General features: G+C 38.8%; 1 protein-coding gene across 1 annotated transcript in view; it reads left to right on the forward strand.

The window, feature by feature from the left end:
* The window catches only part of NALCN (sodium leak channel, non-selective), a 231,941-nt gene that overhangs the window by 75,664 nt on the left and 135,609 nt on the right, over window positions 1-20,668 (forward strand). The window contains exons 8-10 of the mRNA XM_030450947.1: window positions 47-189; window positions 314-418; window positions 3,184-3,270. Of these exons, the coding sequence (XP_030306807.1) occupies window positions 47-189; window positions 314-418; window positions 3,184-3,270 (335 nt within the window). The remainder of the gene's footprint in view (window positions 1-46; window positions 190-313; window positions 419-3,183; window positions 3,271-20,668) is intronic.

Genomic DNA, 20,668 nt, shown 5'->3' on the forward strand with positions numbered 1-20,668 from the left:
TTCAAGGGAGGCTTAATGCCAAACATTTTCATTTTTCCTCTAACAGGCACAAGCATATTTACTGTTTATGAAGCTGCTTCTCAGGAAGGCTGGGTGTTCCTTATGTACCGAGCAATCGACAGTTTTCCCCGGTGGCGTTCGTATTTCTATTTCATCACCTTAATTTTCTTTCTGGCCTGGCTCGTTAAGGTACTGAAAAATGTGTTCTTTTAAACCTGTCTGAAATGTAGCTCATATTAGAATGAATTTCTTCTCTTTTCTGTTTGCTGAGCTTTGTGTCGGCCGTTCTTTCTTGTTTTTTTTTCTTTTTCAGAATGTTTTCATTGCAGTCATCATTGAAACCTTTGCAGAAATCAGAGTGCAGTTCCAGCAGATGTGGGGATCCAGAAGCAGTACTACTTCAACTGCCACCACCCAGGTGAACCAACTGAGACACTGAGATTCTCTGGGGACTTGATTTGGTTTAGTTTATGAATTAATAATAATAAGCCCAAAATTCCTGTTAATTCTTATTTTATCTGATTTATTCGACTTTGTATGTTACTACATATATTTTAAAGTTGATAAATACATTTTCATAGAAAATTAAATTCTAGGTTATATTACCCAGCTAGGCTTTCTTAAAAAAGGATAATAGAAATCTGTAATACGGTTCTGTGTATGACTGGGTATGTGAACACTGTGTTTTTAATGAAGTAGGAGAATGCTTTTTTATTATATGTCATTGGTGGGTTTGGAATTAGGGTTCCTATTGGATATAACTTTCTGTGCTAAGGAAGAAAAATTGTACTTGAGATCTGTAGCTGGAAGAAGAGAAGTCAGAGGGTGGCTGAAGTATTTGGGGAAGCTGGTCATGGAACTGAGAAAGGCATTTTGAGACCAAGGAGGGATGAGGTAGTGAGGTGATGGAAGAACTGTCCTGATAGCTGAAGTAGCCACAGAAAGTCAGACCCTGAATATGAAATTATGGGTTGGATGAAACCATGATAGGCAGGGTGCTACACGTGGGCTGGGTGGTGCGAAAGACCCAGTATAAAAACCAAGGCGTAGCAGACTGATAATTAAATTCTCCCACAATTGTTCTGAATTTCTCCCAAAATTTCCCAGGCTTTTCCAGGCTAGTGCAGACTGTCATCTGTAAGAGGCACCAGCACTGCCTGCAAAAAGCACTTAGGAAAACAGATGTGAGAAAGATACCCAGGAGGGGGATTTTTTTTAACCTCTGTAGCTGGAAATTATTTATTTTCTTAAGCCAGCGGATTTAAGTGTTTGAAAATATTTATTGAATATTTTCTGATATTCCTTCGGATATTCCTGTAATCCATATGTAAATCTAGTCTTTTTCTGCTTGCTGCTACATTTTTCACCTCAAAAAGACTTTGTGGCAATAATTTCTATTCTACATATGTCTTTGTCAAAGCAGACTTGGTGATATCAATTTAAAATCTATCCAAAAAAAGGACTTTTCCACATGACACATACTTAGCCTGGGGAAAGTAGTGTTCATTTCACCTCTGATGATTTGATGGAACAAATTCCTGAGCTATATAGGCTTAACCAACATACTCTGAACTAGAAGCTGGAACAGATGGATCAGTGTAGAGAAACTCCAGGAGCAGCCAACGTTAAGGATTTTCAAGGATAAAAGAAATTCCCAAAACAATGTCATCATTTGAAAGAATACAAACACATTGAATATAAATTGCATTATGCAAAATGAACATAGGATGTTGGCTGCAGAGAAGTGAGTGGTTACTTCATTCCTTGAGTAACTGGCATAATAGGACATAAAGGCAGCCCAGCTTACTGACTACAAAAACAGTTTATCTTTTTTTCTGTATTAAGAAGGACAGAGAATTTCTTGCAGGCTTTGTTGTTCAGAGCACCAGATGAAAGTTAAAACCTTGCTTATTTTTTTCATGAAATAGCCTTGAGAAAAAGCAACAGTATCTTCTTCATTTGCCCACTTCACAAATCATTAAACTGGTCCTGAAACTTAGTTCTATAGAAAAGAAAACGTGTGTCTGAGAGTCAAAGTCAAGGAAGGGATCTCTCAAGAAGGATAAAAGGAGGTTTTTGTAAAGCACTTCAGTACTGCACATTAAAACATGGTATAAAGAGGAGTAACTCAGTGCTACTCTGGGTTGGCAACTGGTCCTGGTGCAGTTGCTACATAATGCTGAGCTTGCTACAGAGATGCTACAAAAAGACCTAGCATCATTTCAACCCTATTTGTGTGACACTCTCCCCAGTCTCATGAACACTTATCTCTGGATGCCATTTAAGCTTCAACCATGCTGCTGTGGCTGCTTTCTCAAGGTGACTTGTTTTGATGCTGGGTGTCAAGGAAAAGGAGGGAGTGAGGTGGGAACTTGGTCACACTTGAGAACAGAAGACACAAACTCTCAGGTGGCAACTCATAATGCTGGAGTCTCTCATTTTCTTTCAAGGATATTTTTCAGGGACAATGTTAATCACTTCCAAACATGATTTCTCACTGTTCCTGATGTCCATCAATCTGCATCTTTTTATGTCCTAATGTCTGAGGGGAAAAAAAAAAAAAGCCAGAATGCCTACACCTACACTTCCAGAGTCTATTGGAAAAATGTGAATGCCACTGTGTTCAAGAGAGCCTTTTCCATTGGCATCATTAGAGCCTGGATATCATCCAGCTATGTGCAAGAATTACAAGGTGTGGGTAACAGCACAGAAAGATGGTACAGATACTCAAAATATGCATCAGTGCAACAAAAGTTAATTCTGATCCTTGAAGTAAAATGATTCTGCCAGCAAAAAAGATGAGGTTGTCTGTTATTTCCAAATGCACAAGAAGACTTATTTTTTGGTCACAATGTATTTGTATTTCCTCAGAATAATCTCACCTTTTTAAGAAATTTATACTGAACAGTATCTAACGATGCTGATCAGACATTACTTGCATTGGTTTCTACATTAGGACTAATTAGAGACACATGGTGTTTGATATTATCTGAGTAAAATTCAGAATCTATTAATGTTGGAAATGGAGCAAGCTGATTTTTTTTCTGTAGCAGTTTAAGAAATATTTCCCTCTTGTTTTAAACTAGCTATCATGAAAATGTATATACCCCCTTAAGGGAAATGTGTTAGATTTCACTTGTGTTGGCACAGAAAATATTTCTGACAACAATTTTCCTTTTCAAGATGTTTCATGAAGATGCTGCTGGAGGTTGGCAGCTTGTGGCTGTTGATGTGAATAAACCCCAAGGCAGAGCTCCTGCCTGCCTACAGGTATGACATTGCTTTTTAATAAATCAGTGTGTGTAACTAGCACCAGAAATGTTGGTATAAAGGGACTGTGGTGACAAATAACTACAATATTTTAATTATAAATGTTTTTAAATCCATAGCTTTCTGCAGTGTAGGCTTGTTCTTGGAAATCAGAGATCCACAAAAATGATATAGCACATGCAAAGGGAGAATATTAGAAAAAATCATTCTTAATAGAGTCTCTGTTTTGCATGCTCACAAGAGAAAGATTTTAGATTTTTTAAAAATATAAAGTAATGTAAGTAATAATACTTTATCTTCCAGGCTTTATATAGAAACTGATTCCATTTCTAGGTTTTTTACAGCAGAAAATATTCTTTAGTAATTTCAGAATATAATAACATATGCTAAGAAACATGACAAGTCGTAGTAAAACCAGAAGTACCTAATTTCTCTTGTTCCAGCTTGAAAAAAGGCCCACAGAAGAGGCATGCAGGTAGTAAGCCATACAGTGTTTAAAACTCTCAGATTTAATTTTCTCACAGAGGTGAGTTTGTAAAACTGTCTGTCATCACTGTAGAAATAAATCCAGACTAAGATAAGTGATATTTTTTAAATCTTTTTTTATTACAGCACATTGTATAGCAGCTCAAGTCTTTATCTGCAAGTTAAATAATGTCACTTCTGGAAGAAACAAACTTGCTTTAGTAGAATGAGTAGAAAGCTATAGCAATCTGATAGCATGATGTTTGCTGGCAGATTTGGTTATATTTCATTTAATGTGTAAAATAAAATACACATACTTGTTGGCAGCATGTACACTGCTTAACACTAAGCTGCCAGGCACCTTTTCTCCCCTCCACAAGCTGTTCATTCTCAAATATCTCTGCTTTGTCAAACCACTGCCACTCTCCATCCCTGAATGTGTTTCTCCATCCCTGAATGTGTTTAAGAATCACCTGGATTTTTATCACCTGGATCACCTGGAACAAGGCTGGACTCAATGATCCTGAAGGTCTTTTTCAGCCTGAGAAATTCTGTATTTAATTCCTCTTCCCATATTTAATTCTTGATTTTGACAGCAACAGGAACATCATATCCTAGAATCATAGAATGGTTTGGGTTGGAAGGGGTATTACAGATCATCTATTTCCATCCCCACTGCAAATGGACACCTTCCACTAGAGCAGGTGGCTCCAAGCCCATTTGTAGTGCTCTCAAGTCACAGTCTCAGGTATGTGGATAAAAATGTATCTGAACTCACTATGAGAGCTCCTCCAGATGAAAGTGAAGATAGCATCTAAATTACCTGGTCTGGCTTTTTCAGTAGTATTGCATTCTTGGCCCTTTTAGGAGTCATGTGAAAACTCAGTAAATTGTATTCCAATGACCAAAACCCTTCTGCCTCAGCAGTACTGCAGCTTTTTAAAACTGCAGCTCAACTAGTAGTCCTCTGCTTATTCTTTTTCCCTTTGTGCAACATCTGCAGGGTTTCCAGTAATCTCTCACCTTGCTGGATGTCAATTCAAGGAAAGCAAACGAAAGGAAAGCAGTGTGTTAAAATATTATTTTATTAGGATAGTACCCAAAATAGACTTTATTCTTATGAAATATAGACAAGCCCAAAGAAAGCAAACTCTCAAACTCTGGATGAACACACACACCTTTATTTATCTCCCCTTCATTCTTTGTTTTAGTTGTAGCAATCCAAAGTAAATAAAAAAGAGACCTCCTAAAAAACTCATGTATTTAAAGCCTTTGCAATATGTTAAAAACTTCCTTTATGCATTAAATGCTTAGTGAGCAGTGTGGTAGTCATTTTCTAAAGGTTTGAGTGAGTTTTGTTCAATAAGAGGAACATGGCTCATAAATCTGAATCTAGGAAAGAGTTAATCAGATTGGAGAATATATATACTGTGTTTAGGACATATTCAATTAATATACATCCTTCTGACCTTTATTAGAAAAGTATGTTGTCATTCAATATCTTGTGAAGTATGGAGTATTTAAAAAAAGATAGTGAAGACTCTCTGTTGCCCTGTTTGCAGTAAGTTTGATTTTTTTATCCCTGTCTGGGCTGTGTAAGTATTATACAAAGGGAAACATTATTAAAAGTTCTCTTGCAATGGTTACATGGGTCTGGGTCAGTGCTTTGTTGAAACTCCACTTATTCAGTGCATTGAGTTATTTAGAATTTACTTCCTCAACAAACTCTGCTGTGTATTGGGAGAGGAAATATCCTAGTGGCTAAGGGAATAGAGAGGCACTCTGGAGACAGGAGTTTGATTGGTGGCCAAGCACAAATTGCCTGTAGACCTTGAGAAAACTACTTATTAGGTATCTTTAGTTTACTGGAAAAGTTTACTTTCCCTACCCCTTCTGTAGTGTAACGAGGCAATCAGGTGCCCCTAATTGCCAGGGAGTGAGCATGAGCTTGTGTCAAGCCCACCTGTGCCCAGTTAGGGCAGGCCCCCACTGCGCATGAGCAGGACCAGGGGGCCAACAAAAGGTGAGTCCTGAAGCACAGGCTCAGCTCAATCCTGAGCACGCTTTGCAGAGAGGTCAGTTGCTCTTGGAGCACTGTATTACCTTCATTGTGCCACTAGCGCTCATCGCCCTCAGGGTGAGGCTCTGAGGAGTCTCGAATGCAGGGCCTCGGCATTGCAGTACTGGGTCTTAGCCGGCTGCGCCACTCAAGCCTCACCCTGAGGGCGATGAGCACTAGTGGCGCAATGAAGGTAATACAGTGCTCCAAGAATGACTGACCTCTCTGCAAAGTGTGCTCAGGACTGAGCTGAGCTTGTGTCTCAGGACTCACCTTTTATTGGCCCCCTGGTCCTGCTCATGCGCAGTGGGGGCCCACCCTAATTGGGCACAGGTGGGCTTGACACAAGCTCATGCTCACTCCCTGGCAATTAGGGGCACCTGGTTGCCTCGTTACACTACACCCTTCTCCCCCTCTCCCCTGATATGTTTAGAGTAGTGTATAAACCTAACTACTTGAGAGGCACTCCAATAAGATACCTAGGCTTGCAAATAGATACATTCAGGTCTCTAAAGTGGGAGTGATGGAGAAAAGAATAATGAAATTTATGTGTGTTGTGTAACAAAAACTTTTCTAATACATGTTTTGGGAGACATTTCTCTAGGACTAAGCCGGACTTGTTGTGTTTTTCTAGTTTGCCCTTTGTACAGTCATGCTTGCCCCCACAGACCAGGTCAGGTGTTTCAGCCTGAGCCTTGCCAGCCTAGGTACAACACTACAATGGCACGTGGAGCAATGCAGCTTTGGTGTGAGTCCTCAGCAAGTGATGTTTCAGACAAGGATCCTCTACAGGCCTTGTGCAGGACCATTGTAACTCACTTTGTTTTCACACAAACCTGTCATTGTTGCACCAAGCCACTAAATTAGGTAAAATTAATAAGCAGGCTAAACATATCTTTACACTTGTGTGACAGCTGATCTGCGAAGAGGGGATTACAAAGGAGGTTCAGAATCCTGCGCAGTAGTGTGTGCCTTGGTATGTCTAAACTGCTGGGCAGGTGAGAGCCACTATGCTTGCCAGGGCACCCCCTCTTTTCTTTCCCAAGAGCCCCCCTTCCTTTTCACTGGGCACATGGCAAAAAACAGCATGTGCACAAAGATCTGGGATCTGCAAGATGCTCTTGAATATGCATCGTAGTTAAAAGTCAAGTAGAATAAGGCTAAACCATAGTAGATGGGCAAGACAGGCAGGCATTAGGCTGGTGTTAGCAAAGAACTTTAACAGACATCTAACTAAGTTTTCTTTAGATTTTTAGAAGTGGCTTTACGTGGCAGCATGATAAATTAGTATCAGTATGGTTTCTGATTTTGACTTGCAAATCTACCCTAGTATGGGACAAAGAGGCTTTTGTTTCGGTATAATGCTTTTGTATTTATTGCATTTTTCTTTTGAGTGTTCCCAAAGGTGCCTTGTGGTCTTTTGTTACTTATTTTCACTCTTTCCCATGACTGGCATTGATTTTAAATATTGATTTTCTTTTGTCACTGAAAATTAATCTTTGTGTTTTCCATTTCAACATGAACCATTTGGCATGAATACATGCTGAGGATCCCACATTGCCACATTATTTTGCTGTTGTTGATATTACTTTAACACATTGTAGTGCATTAGAACTTCCTGCCTACTGTGATATACTCCTACGAGCACAGTAGGAAGCTCTCAGTTCACAAATAAAGAAAAAACTGTGCACCAGGTTCCAGAAAAAATCCTTTAAAAAACTCTTTGAGCATGTATTACCCCTCTAACTGCATGCTCAAGGCACGCTGTGTTTCCTATTATTCCTTTCCTCTTAATTTTAGAGGTTGTTGATGTTTTTATCATTCCTTCCTTCTCTTTTGTCTTCCTGTCCACAAAGACTTTAGTAAATGCACATGCTGATTTAAAGCTGAACAGGAAAGTTTTAACTTGCAAGTTTTCCATGAACAAATGGTTGATATTGCTCCCACCAAGTAACATCATCTTCAGTCTGCTCAATACTTACTTTTGTAATGAACAGAGAAAGTTTGGAAATGTGGTTCCTGTGTGGAACAATGAGCCAGACAGCAGTTCCCTGTTCATGCTAGTATTTGGGGGTTGTATGTCTAGCAGAAATGAAACATACAGCTGCAGATGGAATTATGTTTAGGAAAAGCTTGGGAACCTTCTATGTGATGTTTCAACGTAGATGGAAGTGGTCACCTCCTCACAAACTGCATGTGTAAAATAAAGTAAAGTAAAATTGTCAACAGATAAAAAGTACTGTATTACCTTGTAAGCACATATGGGAAGAAAGAGAAGGTCACAAAGCTATGATCTGGGCAAGCAAGTGACATTATCATGGTTATGGTGCTCTTGAGCATACGCTCAGTGCCAGAAGTTTAATCATATCTCTCTGCTTCCAAAGTTAGTCCTTCGTGCTACATATTATCAGAATGTGTTACAGAATTCTGCACAATTACAGAACTATAGAGTACCCTGGACGAGGGAAAAAAAGAAATACTGAAAGACAGAAGACATATATAGAGCAGAGGAGACAGGGACAGAGAAGCAGGAATGGAGTTTTCTAGCAGTTTCATACTGGATATATCGAATGAGAGGGAGAAGTTAGATAAAACAGTGCTTAAGGATTTTCAGTGCAGGAGTAACAGAGCACAAGTGTGTTTTCTTCTCTTCCCTTTCATGGGAATTAATTATTGGTGAATCAGAAAAACCTGGTAGTATGTTTATATACTAATTTGCCTTTTAGTGTAACTTTGGAATTAAGCAAAAGGTATGCCTACTCAGTCCTATTGTGTTCCTAACTACAGTGGCTTTCACTAAATTAAATATAATATATTACATTTAATTAGCTGAAATTCTATCTTGCAATGAAAGAAAAACACTTTCAGCTAAAACTAAGCTTTGATTTCAATGAGTTCACTATTTGAATGTATTATATGAGTTTATTCAGAAGTGCATTAAATTTTTTTTTTACTCAAAGATACTTGAAAAATAGTCTTACAGTGTAGATACCAGAGAATATAAAACTAACAGACAAACAGTGCATTTGCCATGTGTCCAAAACCAGCCAATACCAGAAATAGGCATACATAGAGATTATCTTTCTTTGAGCTTCTGCATATCCATTTATACCCTCATTGTCTATCTTGGATCCAGCAATCATTCATTTAGGGACTTTCTGAAGAGAATGTTAAATTTAGGCCATTATATTTAGCATCCATTGATGGATTTATCACCTTTCAATTTGTCTAGACTTTTTTTTTAAACCCATTTATTGTTTCAGACTGCAGAACATCTTATAGGAACAAGTTACATGAAGTAACCATGTAGCAATTTATTACAAAAGGGGAATTAATTTGTTGATTTTCATGAGATTACTGAGAAATTACAAAAATTTAGTACAAAGATTATTCGTTGTAATTCTGAGATGAATGTCTTTTCTTTTCCATGAAACAAAGAATTTGAAACAAAACTTGACAACGACAGAATCATAAGCTGTTGTAGTGTATGATCAGTAACAAGAGGGAGGGCAGAGAAGTGTCTGAGGATTGTAAAGACCAAGTATGAGGAATGACTGGTTTATTTTTGTGTTAGTGTATACAAATAGAATTATCAGTGGTAAAGAAACTTCAGACAGGGAAATAGACTTTGAATACCAGGGAGGACTCTTGTAAAAGGATAAGTGTATTAGGTGACAAGGCTGCCATTTGCAAGAGAGCTTTCAAATCTCCTGCAGGTAACATTTGGCATTAACTAACATTAACTTAATTATTGGATTCTTATTTAACTTTGGCTACACTTCTATTCCTCTGCTATTGTATACTTAAAAGATTGTATATCTAAAAGAAAAGTCATTTCAAGGGGGTGCAGAACTGCATGCATATTTCCAGTCTGCAAGATATAGCCAACCTCCCCCCTTTCCTTTCCTCCCTCCTCTCCTTTCCTCCTTTCATCCTTCTTGCTCCCTTCCCTTTCTCTCCTCCTCCTCACTCTCTCTCCCTGCCCTCTTTTTTTCCTACACGCCATCTTTTCCTTTATAACCATTATACCAAAGTGCATCTGCTAACAAGTTAGAGAGTCCTTTTTTTTTGGAGTTTCTTCTCCACAGTTTTCCATTTACTTGCTGAACTGTCTGTTCTTTTCATTACAATCAAAGTAAATTACAAGCCACAGTTTATAGAAATCTAACTACAGAAACTAGACAAAAAAAAAGAAAGAAAAATGTATTATTGAGTTCACTGTTTTGCATTTGAACAAACAGATTTCATGAACATAATTTCCTTAGCTCGAACATGTAATTTTCCTGCAGGCTTAAATTATCAGAATTCTGTTGTAACAACGAAACAGATAGGTGTTAAACTATTATTAAGATTATAAAAGGGTAGTGGTTTTCCTTGACATAGTTCTTTATTAGAGGAGGGCCTGCTGCAGCAAAAAGCATGGTCACATCAGGTCCTTAGCATCTCCTTGGGAGGTTCAGGAATAAGTGTTGGGAATTTATCTGAGGCAGTAAATTTTCAAAAATCTTTGTATGTCAGAATTATGAAGACTTGGCTGACACTAGTGAACAGTAAAGATATCTGAACTTTCCCCTATTTTTGGGCAAGCTGAAAGTAGAACATTTTGTGTAACTCCTGATTTTCAAATGAGGGCCCAGAAAAACTTTCTCTTCCACAGGTAATACGTTTTTTCATAAGGAATTTTTATGGATCTTTACCATTGTTTACCCAGGCCCATACAATTCACAATTACACCCCTGTACTCAGCGCTGGTGAGGCCACACCTCGAGTACTGTGTCCAGTTCTGGGCCCCTCAGTTCAGGAAGGATATCGAGGTCCTGGAGAGGGTCCAAAGGAGGGCAACCAGGCTGGTGAAGGGACTCGAGCACAGACCCTATGAGGAGAGGCTGAGGGAGCTGGGGCTGTTCAGCCTGGAGAAGAGGAGGCTCAGGGGAGACCTCATCACTCTCTACAACTCCCTGAAAGGAGGGGGTAGCCAGGGGGGGGTTGGTCTCTTTTCCCAGACGACTTTCAACAAGACAGGAGGGCATGGACTTAAGTTGTGCCAGGGGAAGTTTAGGTTAGATATTAGAAAGAATTTCTTTACGGAGAGGGTAATCAGACATTGGAATGGGCTGCCCAGAGAAGTAGTGGATTCTCTGTCCCTGGAGATATTTAAAAAGAGACTGGATGTGGCACTCAGTGCCATGGTCTGGTAACTGCAGTGGTAGTGGATCAAGGGTTGGACTTGATGATCTCTGATGTCCCTTCCAACCCAGCCAATTCTATGATTCTATGATTCTATGATAAATGGCATTAAGTAGTGACAACCAGAACTTCCAACATCATGATCAAATTGATAAGATAAAAATCTCCCAGTACAAAAAGCTGTAGTATTATTTGAAAACCACTGCTTCAGATATGTGGATTATTTTTTTTTTACCCTCAGTGTTTTTACTGTGATGTGAAGAGGCAGAGTGGACCATTTTTCTTGCATTCCTTTCAGCAGTGGACTTAAGTACAACTTGTACTCATCAGGTTCAACTACAAATTTTGGGGCATGTCAGTGTCTGTGTGCTATAGAAAATTTTCAGTAATGCCACTAAAATTAAAGTTCAGATGAGTTACCTTTAGAAAATTTTATTTCTGGGGTTATATATGTCCAGTGTTTCAAATCCCATCAAACTGAAAACAGGTATTTAAATTGTCATGTAGCTTTTTTGTGTTTAGCACAATTACAGCAATCAAAGTGTTGGAAACAGCAGCAGCAGCAGCAGCATGACTGCCTTTAGAGCTGTAACTTGGATGACAAATCTGAGCAAAATTGGAGACTGCAGAGTTTTAGAATAAAACTAGCAGGAATATTTTTTTTCTTTGTGTGAATTGTTTCCTCCTAATATTTTCCATATGTCTAGTATTTCTCAAAGAAAGGTCTTTTTTCTCTAGGACTGGAAAGAACATCATGTACTTCAGCTCTGTATGGTATTAGATTGTTCTTTTTTGATGCTCATTCTAGATTTTTGAAACAAATGACTTTGCAATGTATTTTTGTTACTTTTGGGACCTCTAATGCTTTGGGTTCCTCAGTTGTCAGTGGAGTGATTCCCATAATGAATCTGAATTACCTCTCAGTTCTCTGTATTTCTTCATTGTCATGGGGAGGCCACGTAAACAGCCCCCTAAAAAAATTCCTAAAATTTAGTGGGATGAGTCTGAGCTAATAGTTATTTAAACAAACAGCTCTTGCTCAATTCTGAAATTTTTAAATGATTATTTCATATTCAGACTAAAATTTTTACTTTCAGTTATTCATGGATATATCTCACAGAAAAATCTTTGAGAAAATGTCTTTGTCTTATCATATTCTTGCTACTGTGAACACTGACTCTTTTGAGAATCAACGTTGTCCAGATTCATGTAGTGTGTTTTTAAGCCTTTTAGCAGATGTCAGTGGTAGGATCACAGTGGCACAGAGCCAATAGAAGGAGATCCAGTACTGGACCCAGTGCCAACCCCTAGGCACCACCAATAGACACAGGCCTCCAACTGGACTCTGCCCCACTTACCACAGCTCTGTCCTTCAGCCAGTTCCCAATCCACCTCACCATCCAGTTATCCCATCTACACTTCTTAATTTGTCTGTGGGGATGCCAAGGATGCCATGGGAGATGGCATCACAAGTCTTGCTGAAGTCAAGGTAGATCATCACTGACCTCTCCTCATCTCTCCATCTGATTATGCCATCATAAAATCCTATCAGATTGGTCAAGCAAGTTTTTTTACAGACTGTCACGGGTTAACACTGGCCCGGCAATTATACCGAGTAACAGACGCTCTCTATTAATCTCTCTCTCTTCCCTGATAAAGAAAAGACAGAGAATAAGGGAGAGAAACTTAATGGTTGGAAACTAAACTACACAACTTTAATGAAACAGTAATGATAAAAAGGAAAAATTACTAAATATACACAAATATACAGGAAAATTGATCCCACGTTCCTTCCCCCCTTTCTCTCAATAACTCTCACGTCACCACCGAGGCTGCAGGGCAGACCTGGGAAAGTCCAGGCTGGACTCCTGGAGTCAGCAGCAGTCGGGAACTGGAGGCAGGAACACACAGATATGGGCTGGCACGGATCAGGACCACAGGCAGAGGAATGGACGGAATCCTTCCAGGATGCCGGGTGAAGGAAGGGAAGCAGGAAAGGCAGAAAGGGCAGGCAGCCGGAAGCTGGAAGCAGGAAATCTGGCTTGGCCCTCGTGATCCCTCAAATTTATATTGAGTATGACATATATGGGATGGAATACTCTGTTTGGTCAATTCTGGCATCTCTCTTGTCCTTTCCTCCCCAAAGGAGGGCTGCAGGTGGGACCTCTTTACTCCTTCTGGAGGGTAAAAGTTTTCCTCAGAGCTGAGCAGTGTCCTTGGTTCTGCACACCAGTCTCCAGCAGTAACTATAAACATCGAGTGTTATCAGTCCTAGAAGCAGACACTGACTGAGAAACTTGCTGTTAATTTCAGCAAGTGGAACTACTTACAAGAGACTGAGCTGAAAGCAAAAGTACAAGACAGAAAATCACCTTTATGCTGGCCCAAACCAGGACACAGAGAAGTATTTACACTGTCATATCAAAGTCTGCATCCTTTATGCTTCTGAATTTTTAAAGCACCAGCTAGAGTGAAGTGTCTTCAGCTGACCTATGCATTTTAACAAGTTGAAGGCCTCAGTGTAGTACAATGTATTCATCTCTTCAAGCTATTTCCCATCACAATTTTGCTTCCCCTTCTTAGGATTCTTCTTCTTTCCTACACTTACCTCAGCCTTTGAAAAGAGGGTCTTTGCAGCCTGTCAAGAGGAAAACAAGCATTGTGGCATGTGGTGGAGAGAGAACACTGAGTTTTTTCATATTTACTGTATGTGAACTGATAGCACATGTTCACAATCCTTCTTTGCTATAGATGTACTTCAATTTCTAGCCTGAGATTTTGTTTGGTGTTCAGGGTATTTTGCAGTTTGAGGTCTTTTTTTTTCTGTTTGTTATTTTAATTGTTCCATGCAAAAAAAAAAAAAACCAGCCCCAAAAACTTTCACGTTCTTGTCTCAGCTTTCAGACAGTGTAGAAAACTGAACTCTGATAATGAGGCTGTGCATTCCCTGTTATAGACTTGCTACCTTTATTTTTCTAGCTGCAGGGGCCAGTATGGATACTTGGCCCAGAAGCCATCTGACATGGAGTTTGGCCTTCAGTGTGTGGCTGGTTTTCTATCATGAGCTTACATGTGTCTTTCAGGCACAATTACTTCTCTGTGTATTTTGCAGTCTAAAATAATGTGAGGGTTTTGTTGCATCTTCCCAGAATGACAGTTTTACTGTCTGGTGCTGAGATCACGCCCTGCATACTCTCAGGTTTGATACCAGGGTGAGTGAAGTTACTTAAGGGTGCAAAGACAGAGGAAGCCAGGCTTGGATGTTATTTCTGGAACTAACTGAGGAGATCCCAATCAGAGCCATGCAGCCATGTAGCAATTAAGCAGTGATATTATCATATTGATAATTCTTTGTCATTGCTTCTTGTCTTTAGTTCCTTTAACAGAATGAAAGTACAAGAGAATGAATTTTCTTCAGGTGAAATGGTTTTAACTAATTATGTCATATTATGGGGAAAAAATAGGATACAGCACAATAATTGCATGTAGAAAACAAACATGCCTGGTTGTTAATGCTAAGTATTCTAAAGGAGTGAGTACAGTGGACAGAAAATTAGGATAGGGTAGAGCACGATATGCATTGTATGGTACAAGCAAATATGACTAAGACTGAAGGGATAAAATTAAGAAAGATAGAATTTTGCAGCAAATAATGAATGTTGCAGATTCTGTGGAAGAGTTTCTGTGGTAGCCGGGAAATGCCCTCCAGCGTCTGCAGACATTGTCAGGCCAGACTGACGAAAACAGTAGAATATAGTTCTTCATCAGTAGGATAAGGATGTGGTACATTAGATAATTCTTCTACTCTCTCTTAAGATGGGAAAAACAAAAATGAATAACAGCTAAAAACCTGGTATTCATCTATGCCAGCTTCTTTCCCTGACTTTGCCTTCTGCCTACCCAAGAAGCTTTGATCTTTCTACCTCAGGTTGTTGCAGAAGTGTTACGTGGGCTTCCTTTTGTCAGGACAGTTGGCAAAACACTAGCACATTCTTTCCTATCACACAATAACCAGTTGTTTCTGTGAGAAGGAATAGGCATTTAACTTCCTTTAGATATTTAAAATTTAGTTTTCCAACTGAAACACATAAGGTCATACCTAGTGAAGAGAAGCAGGCATCTTCAGCATATGCTTTCTTTGCTAGTTCTGACATTGGTTTTTAAAATATTTTTATAGGCCTAAGCCTGCAATATGGTCTTTCATATCTAAATTGCAGTATTTTAGGCTTTTTCTTAATTGCTTTCCACAATTAGCCATTTTCATTTAATCTTCACCTCATGCTTATATCTTGACACATCATATTTTAAGTGCTATACATTATTTTGCCACTAATGCCACCTGGTGTATATAATGTATGTGTTAAATTTTTGTAATTGCAAGTACCCCTAGTTTATATAAATCATTTCCTCTTTATCCTAAACTTTTCCAGAAAAGTTCAGCTCAGGGAAGCAGATATATGCTGAGGGAAGCAGATAGTGGGCTTGACTGCAGGCTGTGTTTTACTGCAGACACTGATAATATAGTAGAGCTGTGATGTGCTCCTTTCTGTGTTTGTGGCCTCCACTTCCCTCTGTAGGATCCTAGGTAACTCAGAGGAGGAACTGAAACAGTAATTAGTGAAAGCTGACTGTACACTCAGTTCCCTTTCTCATGCTCTCTTTATCTGCATACTGTTTTGCCATACAGTCTTTTATTCTGTTCTCTCAGAACATCTTGGATACCTTCTTGGTGTTCTTCAGTATCTTCTAAGCTGTTTCTTTTCCACTGAGCAATTGCCTTCCACTGAATATTCCTGGCTGTTTACAAGAGAAGTCTTACTATTTTAACCCTCAGCCACTCCATTTCATTCTCTGCCTGAAGTAAAATTCCCCAGTGCTGCACAGCTTAGAGGCCACTGCCAACAGATCCATTTACAGGTCCTAAATTTCTTCTTTCTTTCTTCTTTAGCCAGTGTTCAACAACCTTTGATTTACACTGGCAGTTTTTAGCCAAGACTGATAAACCTTCATGGTTCATACCTGCTCTCCCTCATCCATTTCAGTTGCTGTCACTCAATCAGAACTCATAAAGTGTGCTTCTTCACTCATATACATGCACATATATATATCTTTATGCCTTTCAGTCACTGAACATGTGATTCTGGTGGTGATCTTGATTTTCTGCTGAATGCACACCTGTTTTATGATTTGTGGTATCAGGATAGCTCATGTGCTGCTCTTTCTGCACAGATTAAAATTAAAAAAAAAAAGAAAAAAGTGCTATGGCAACAGTAAAGGTTTAACTGTACGGTACAGCCGCATAGAACTCAATACAAACCTGATCTTGTTCTATGACAAGGTGCCCTGCTTAGTGGGTGAGGGAAAGGCTGCTGATGTAGTCTACCTGGACAAAGGTCAAAGCCTTTGACACTGTCCCCCATAACATCCTAATGGAAAAGCTGGATGCCCATGGCTTGGGTGGGCATATCCTCTGCTGGGTTAAACACTGGCTGGATGGCTGAGCCCAAAGAGTTGTGGCAATGGAGTTAAATGCAGTTGGTGGCCAGTCCTGAGAAGGGCAGCAAACCTGGTGAAGGGTTTGGAAAACTTCCCTTACGAGGAGTGACTGAGGGAGCTGGGGCTGGATAGTCTGGGGGAATGGAGGCTGAGGGGGAATGTCACTCTTTACAAATAACTCAAAGGAGGTTGTAGTGAGAGTGGGGTTTGTTTCTTCTCACTGGTGACAGATGACGGGACAAGGGGAAATGGCTTCAAGTTGCATCAGGGGAGATTTTGGGTTGGATATCAGGAGAAACTTCTTTACAGAAAGAGTTGCTAAGCGCTAGAACAGGCTCCCCAGGGAGGTAGTTGGGTCTTCATACCTGAATGGTTTTAAAAATCATCTGAATACGGTGCTTATGGACGTGGTTTAGTGGTGAGTCACCAGGAATAGGGTAATAGGGTTAGGACAAGGCTGGACTTGATGATATTGAAGGTCTTTTCCAGCCTGAATAATTCTTTGATTCTGTAGTCCTCTACACCTTTGAAAAGTATGACATGACATGACATGACATGACATGACATGACATGACATGACATGGTAGGCATCCCACTGGAAATTCACATCTTCACCCTAATGTCAGATACATTTAAAATGAGGAATACTCAAGTAGTGACTGGCTAGGGAATGTTTCAGAAAGCTTGGTTATAAATCACAAAGTTTTCAGCAGAGGTAGGTATCAAATGCAGTTCTCCAAGGAAGTGTTCAGTTGCCTTAAACTATGAAGCCATCCCTTTTCCTATGCTGTCTCTGCCTTACACCACATGTTGCAGAATATTTCATCTACTCATGTGCATCCTACAGCCCCTTGAAGTTCACTGAAAAGTTTGGGACTTTGGTGACTATGCCATGAAAGGCTTTATTGTTGCATGAATGCAGCAGACACAGATGAGCTTGCTTCCAGCATTTTGTAGTTCATAGCTTTGCAGACTTAATAACATTTGGTTTTTACCAGATTTACTTTGAACGGGAAGTAATTTTCAACTAAGAAACTATTAAGCTTATAGGTTCTCATTTTAGTTCCTGAATACTAGTAGTTTATTTAGCAAAAACGTCCTGGTTAGGAAGCATAGGCATATGCATGAATCTCATTAGTCACTGAAATAGGTAAAGATTTTGGGTGCCAGTCCTCTTATTGATGACATTGGCATTGTTTGTGGAGAGGTGAGGGTGCAGTTATGGGTGATAATCTAGTTTACACTGTGTCTTGTAGTGGATGGCACTTTTTTACTTGTGTGCTCCTGGTCAGGAGGTTTCTAGTGAGAGAAGGGAGCACTGTTCCTTTTTCAGGGATGCTACTGGGCATGCTTCACATGGAGAGAGTTGCAAAGAATGTGAAGTCAGACAAGATGTAGTTATGTTACAGCAGTAGGATCTGTACAGCTTGTGCCTGGAGAGTTCAAGGTGTCAGTGAATAGGCATCCTTTGAGAGGTGTAACTTCCTGAGAGACAGAGCAGACTGAGCAGTGTTTATTGCATCTGAGAATGCCATTGAGTTAACTAAAACCAAACCTGGAACAATGCAGGGATACTTGGGCAAATAAAAAGCTGTGTATTATACAGAAATGCCAACTCTGGCTCACCAGTCTTTCAGTTGAGTGTTCTGAGGCAGATTGTTATTCACTGACTGAACTGCAAAAGAGGATGATTCATTGCTCTCAAACTGAGTTTCTGAAATAAAATTGATGGGGGATTCTTAGTGTTCTGCAGAACTAAGAAGAGCCAAGTGCCAAAGCTTGGAGACCTCTTTCTACCTAGCCTTCAGAGAAGAGTTAGTAAGAAAGGACATGTGACAGTAAGTTTTTCACCCTCTGTTCCTCCAAAGTTTCTCCCGTTCTTTCTGGGGGAAGTGCAGAAGTTTCCTTGGCACTATCAAACGCAGCAAGAGTTTTGCCACTGATTGCACTAGCAAAGGATTTAATCTCTGATGTTTTGAATGCGGGACATTGGTTTTGCAATCATTAAAAATGGCAGCTTGGAACAAATGTAAATGTCAAACAAGTAGTGAAATACATAAAAATACTGTAAACTGAACAGACAAAAGGGACAATGCTCTTGCTAAGTGTTCCTCATTAGAAGCATGAAGATTTAGGGGTGTATGGGAGAAACCACCTGTTTATTTCTTCCAGCTATAAATATATATAAAAAAGGGACTTCCTTAAATTTCCTCTTAAGAAATCTACTGCGTTTGTTTAACACTGAACCCTTTTCTAGAATACTGTTTACTTCTTGGGATTAATGTTGTACTGTGCTTCAGCAATCCCAAGAATTCTTTTACATCTATTGTGCTCCTTTAGTGGAACTTCTGTGTCTTAATACACTTGACTGCTTTGAAAATTGTGATCTGTAGAAGACTGGCCCACATGTGAGTGTGCTGTGGTGCCTTAGCCAGTAAGGAGCTTATATTGTGAAAAATAAATATATATACAAGACACATAGGGAATGCTGCAAATATACACACTTCTGTGGACTGTGGTTATGCAAATGTATTCAAACTAAAAACACTAGGAACTGGCATATTCATTTTAAAGGAAGGACAGTAATACAAGTGCATATATATGAAATATTGTAGTCACTTTTGCATATTATTTAGAAAATTGTTGGCACTGAAGTCCTTTTTTCACATAAACCCCCACATTTTAAATCAATGTACAATTTGGGCTGTTCTCACCATTTCAGTTCAGCATTAATCATATATAAGCAGGAAGGTTAATCATACTGGTCGATTAAAGGAAGAATAAGATATGATAGACAAAGGGTGAATAATGAAGTATAACTGACATAGAATAGGATGTATGGCAGTGATGGATGCAGTTTTAATGGAAATGTTTTTACACTTTGCACTGGTGGGATAGCAACATTAACTAGAAATTTATTTTTAATTTACTTTAGAGCCTTAGGGGTGGGAATGAGGGCAAGAATAGATATTTGTGGTTAGGTGTGGTTGTACAGACATTGGCATAGAAGGAATGGAATTTATTTGTCTATCATAAGAGTGTGGCAGTTAAATGTGCTGATAGGAGCTGATCACCTTAGGCATGTTATAATCAGAAGAAAGACATTAACAGGAGGCGATTCATGCAGTTTTAAGACAGTCATTGGTGATAGCTCAGAGCTAGGTCATTTAAACATTCAAGATTCCATCTGAATTCACTGTGCAAATACTGAATCACTTATTATGGTAATGCATTTTCAGTAGGACCCGCTCTTCTTGTAGGTGGAAAAACCCATCATGATAATAATGAGAAGCTTTGGAAGGGCACGTTCTAGTTTACAGCCACACCAAATTTCTTCTGCTAAAACTAAAACTCTTCTTAGCCAAAATTTGACATGCAGGTCTAAAGAGTCTAATTTACTGGTGTTTGGAATAGCAAATTAATTCAGTATATTGCAGTATATTGGTGACAACTGTTCCCTTTAAAGAATTTCTACAGGATAAAAATACACTGAGTGTATATCTCATGATGTATATCTCATGATACAAACAGTTCTTCAGTGCTAGGTGTATTTCAGTGGCCATAATTTAAGAGATTGTTTTCACTAAAGACTAATACATTTCTTAATACTTGATGTAATCAAAAGAATACAAAACTAGTGCTTATAAGGTAACTGGAAATGCTTGGTTTTCCGAGTTGACTATAAATAGAAATATTTCCTCATTATATATATTAATGTGACTATTTTTTAAAGTTCTGTGTATTTTCCTTGGACAATCATCTGATTTTCTCAAATGAGAAAATATCTAAATTTGCAAAACTTGCATCAATATTGTCAGACTTATTACTTTGTTTTATCATTTAATTACAGTATCCTTCTTCTTTCTCAAGTTTTATGAGATAGCTTATAATGCCTTTGAGAATTATCAAATAAGAATTATATATTACAAATATAGGACAACATCATTTTCCTATCAAAGCATATTTCTTTGTTGTTAAAAAAAATGTTTGATGCTCATATTTTTAAATAAATCCTTTGAAGTTAACTTCAATAGAAACTCTTACCATACAGACCAGACAGGATTTAGTTTACTAATTAGCAGCCTCATTTTGATTTACTATATATCAAAATCAATATAATTCACAATTATAGAGTTTTCATTAATTAAACTTTTAAAATAGCTTTGTATCTGCTGGTGGCAAACGTTTAAC

The sequence above is a fragment of the Calypte anna genome, chromosome 1 (assembly GCF_003957555.1).
Source record: "Calypte anna isolate BGI_N300 chromosome 1, bCalAnn1_v1.p, whole genome shotgun sequence".
In the NCBI taxonomy this organism is placed as follows: Eukaryota; Metazoa; Chordata; class Aves; order Apodiformes; family Trochilidae; genus Calypte; species Calypte anna.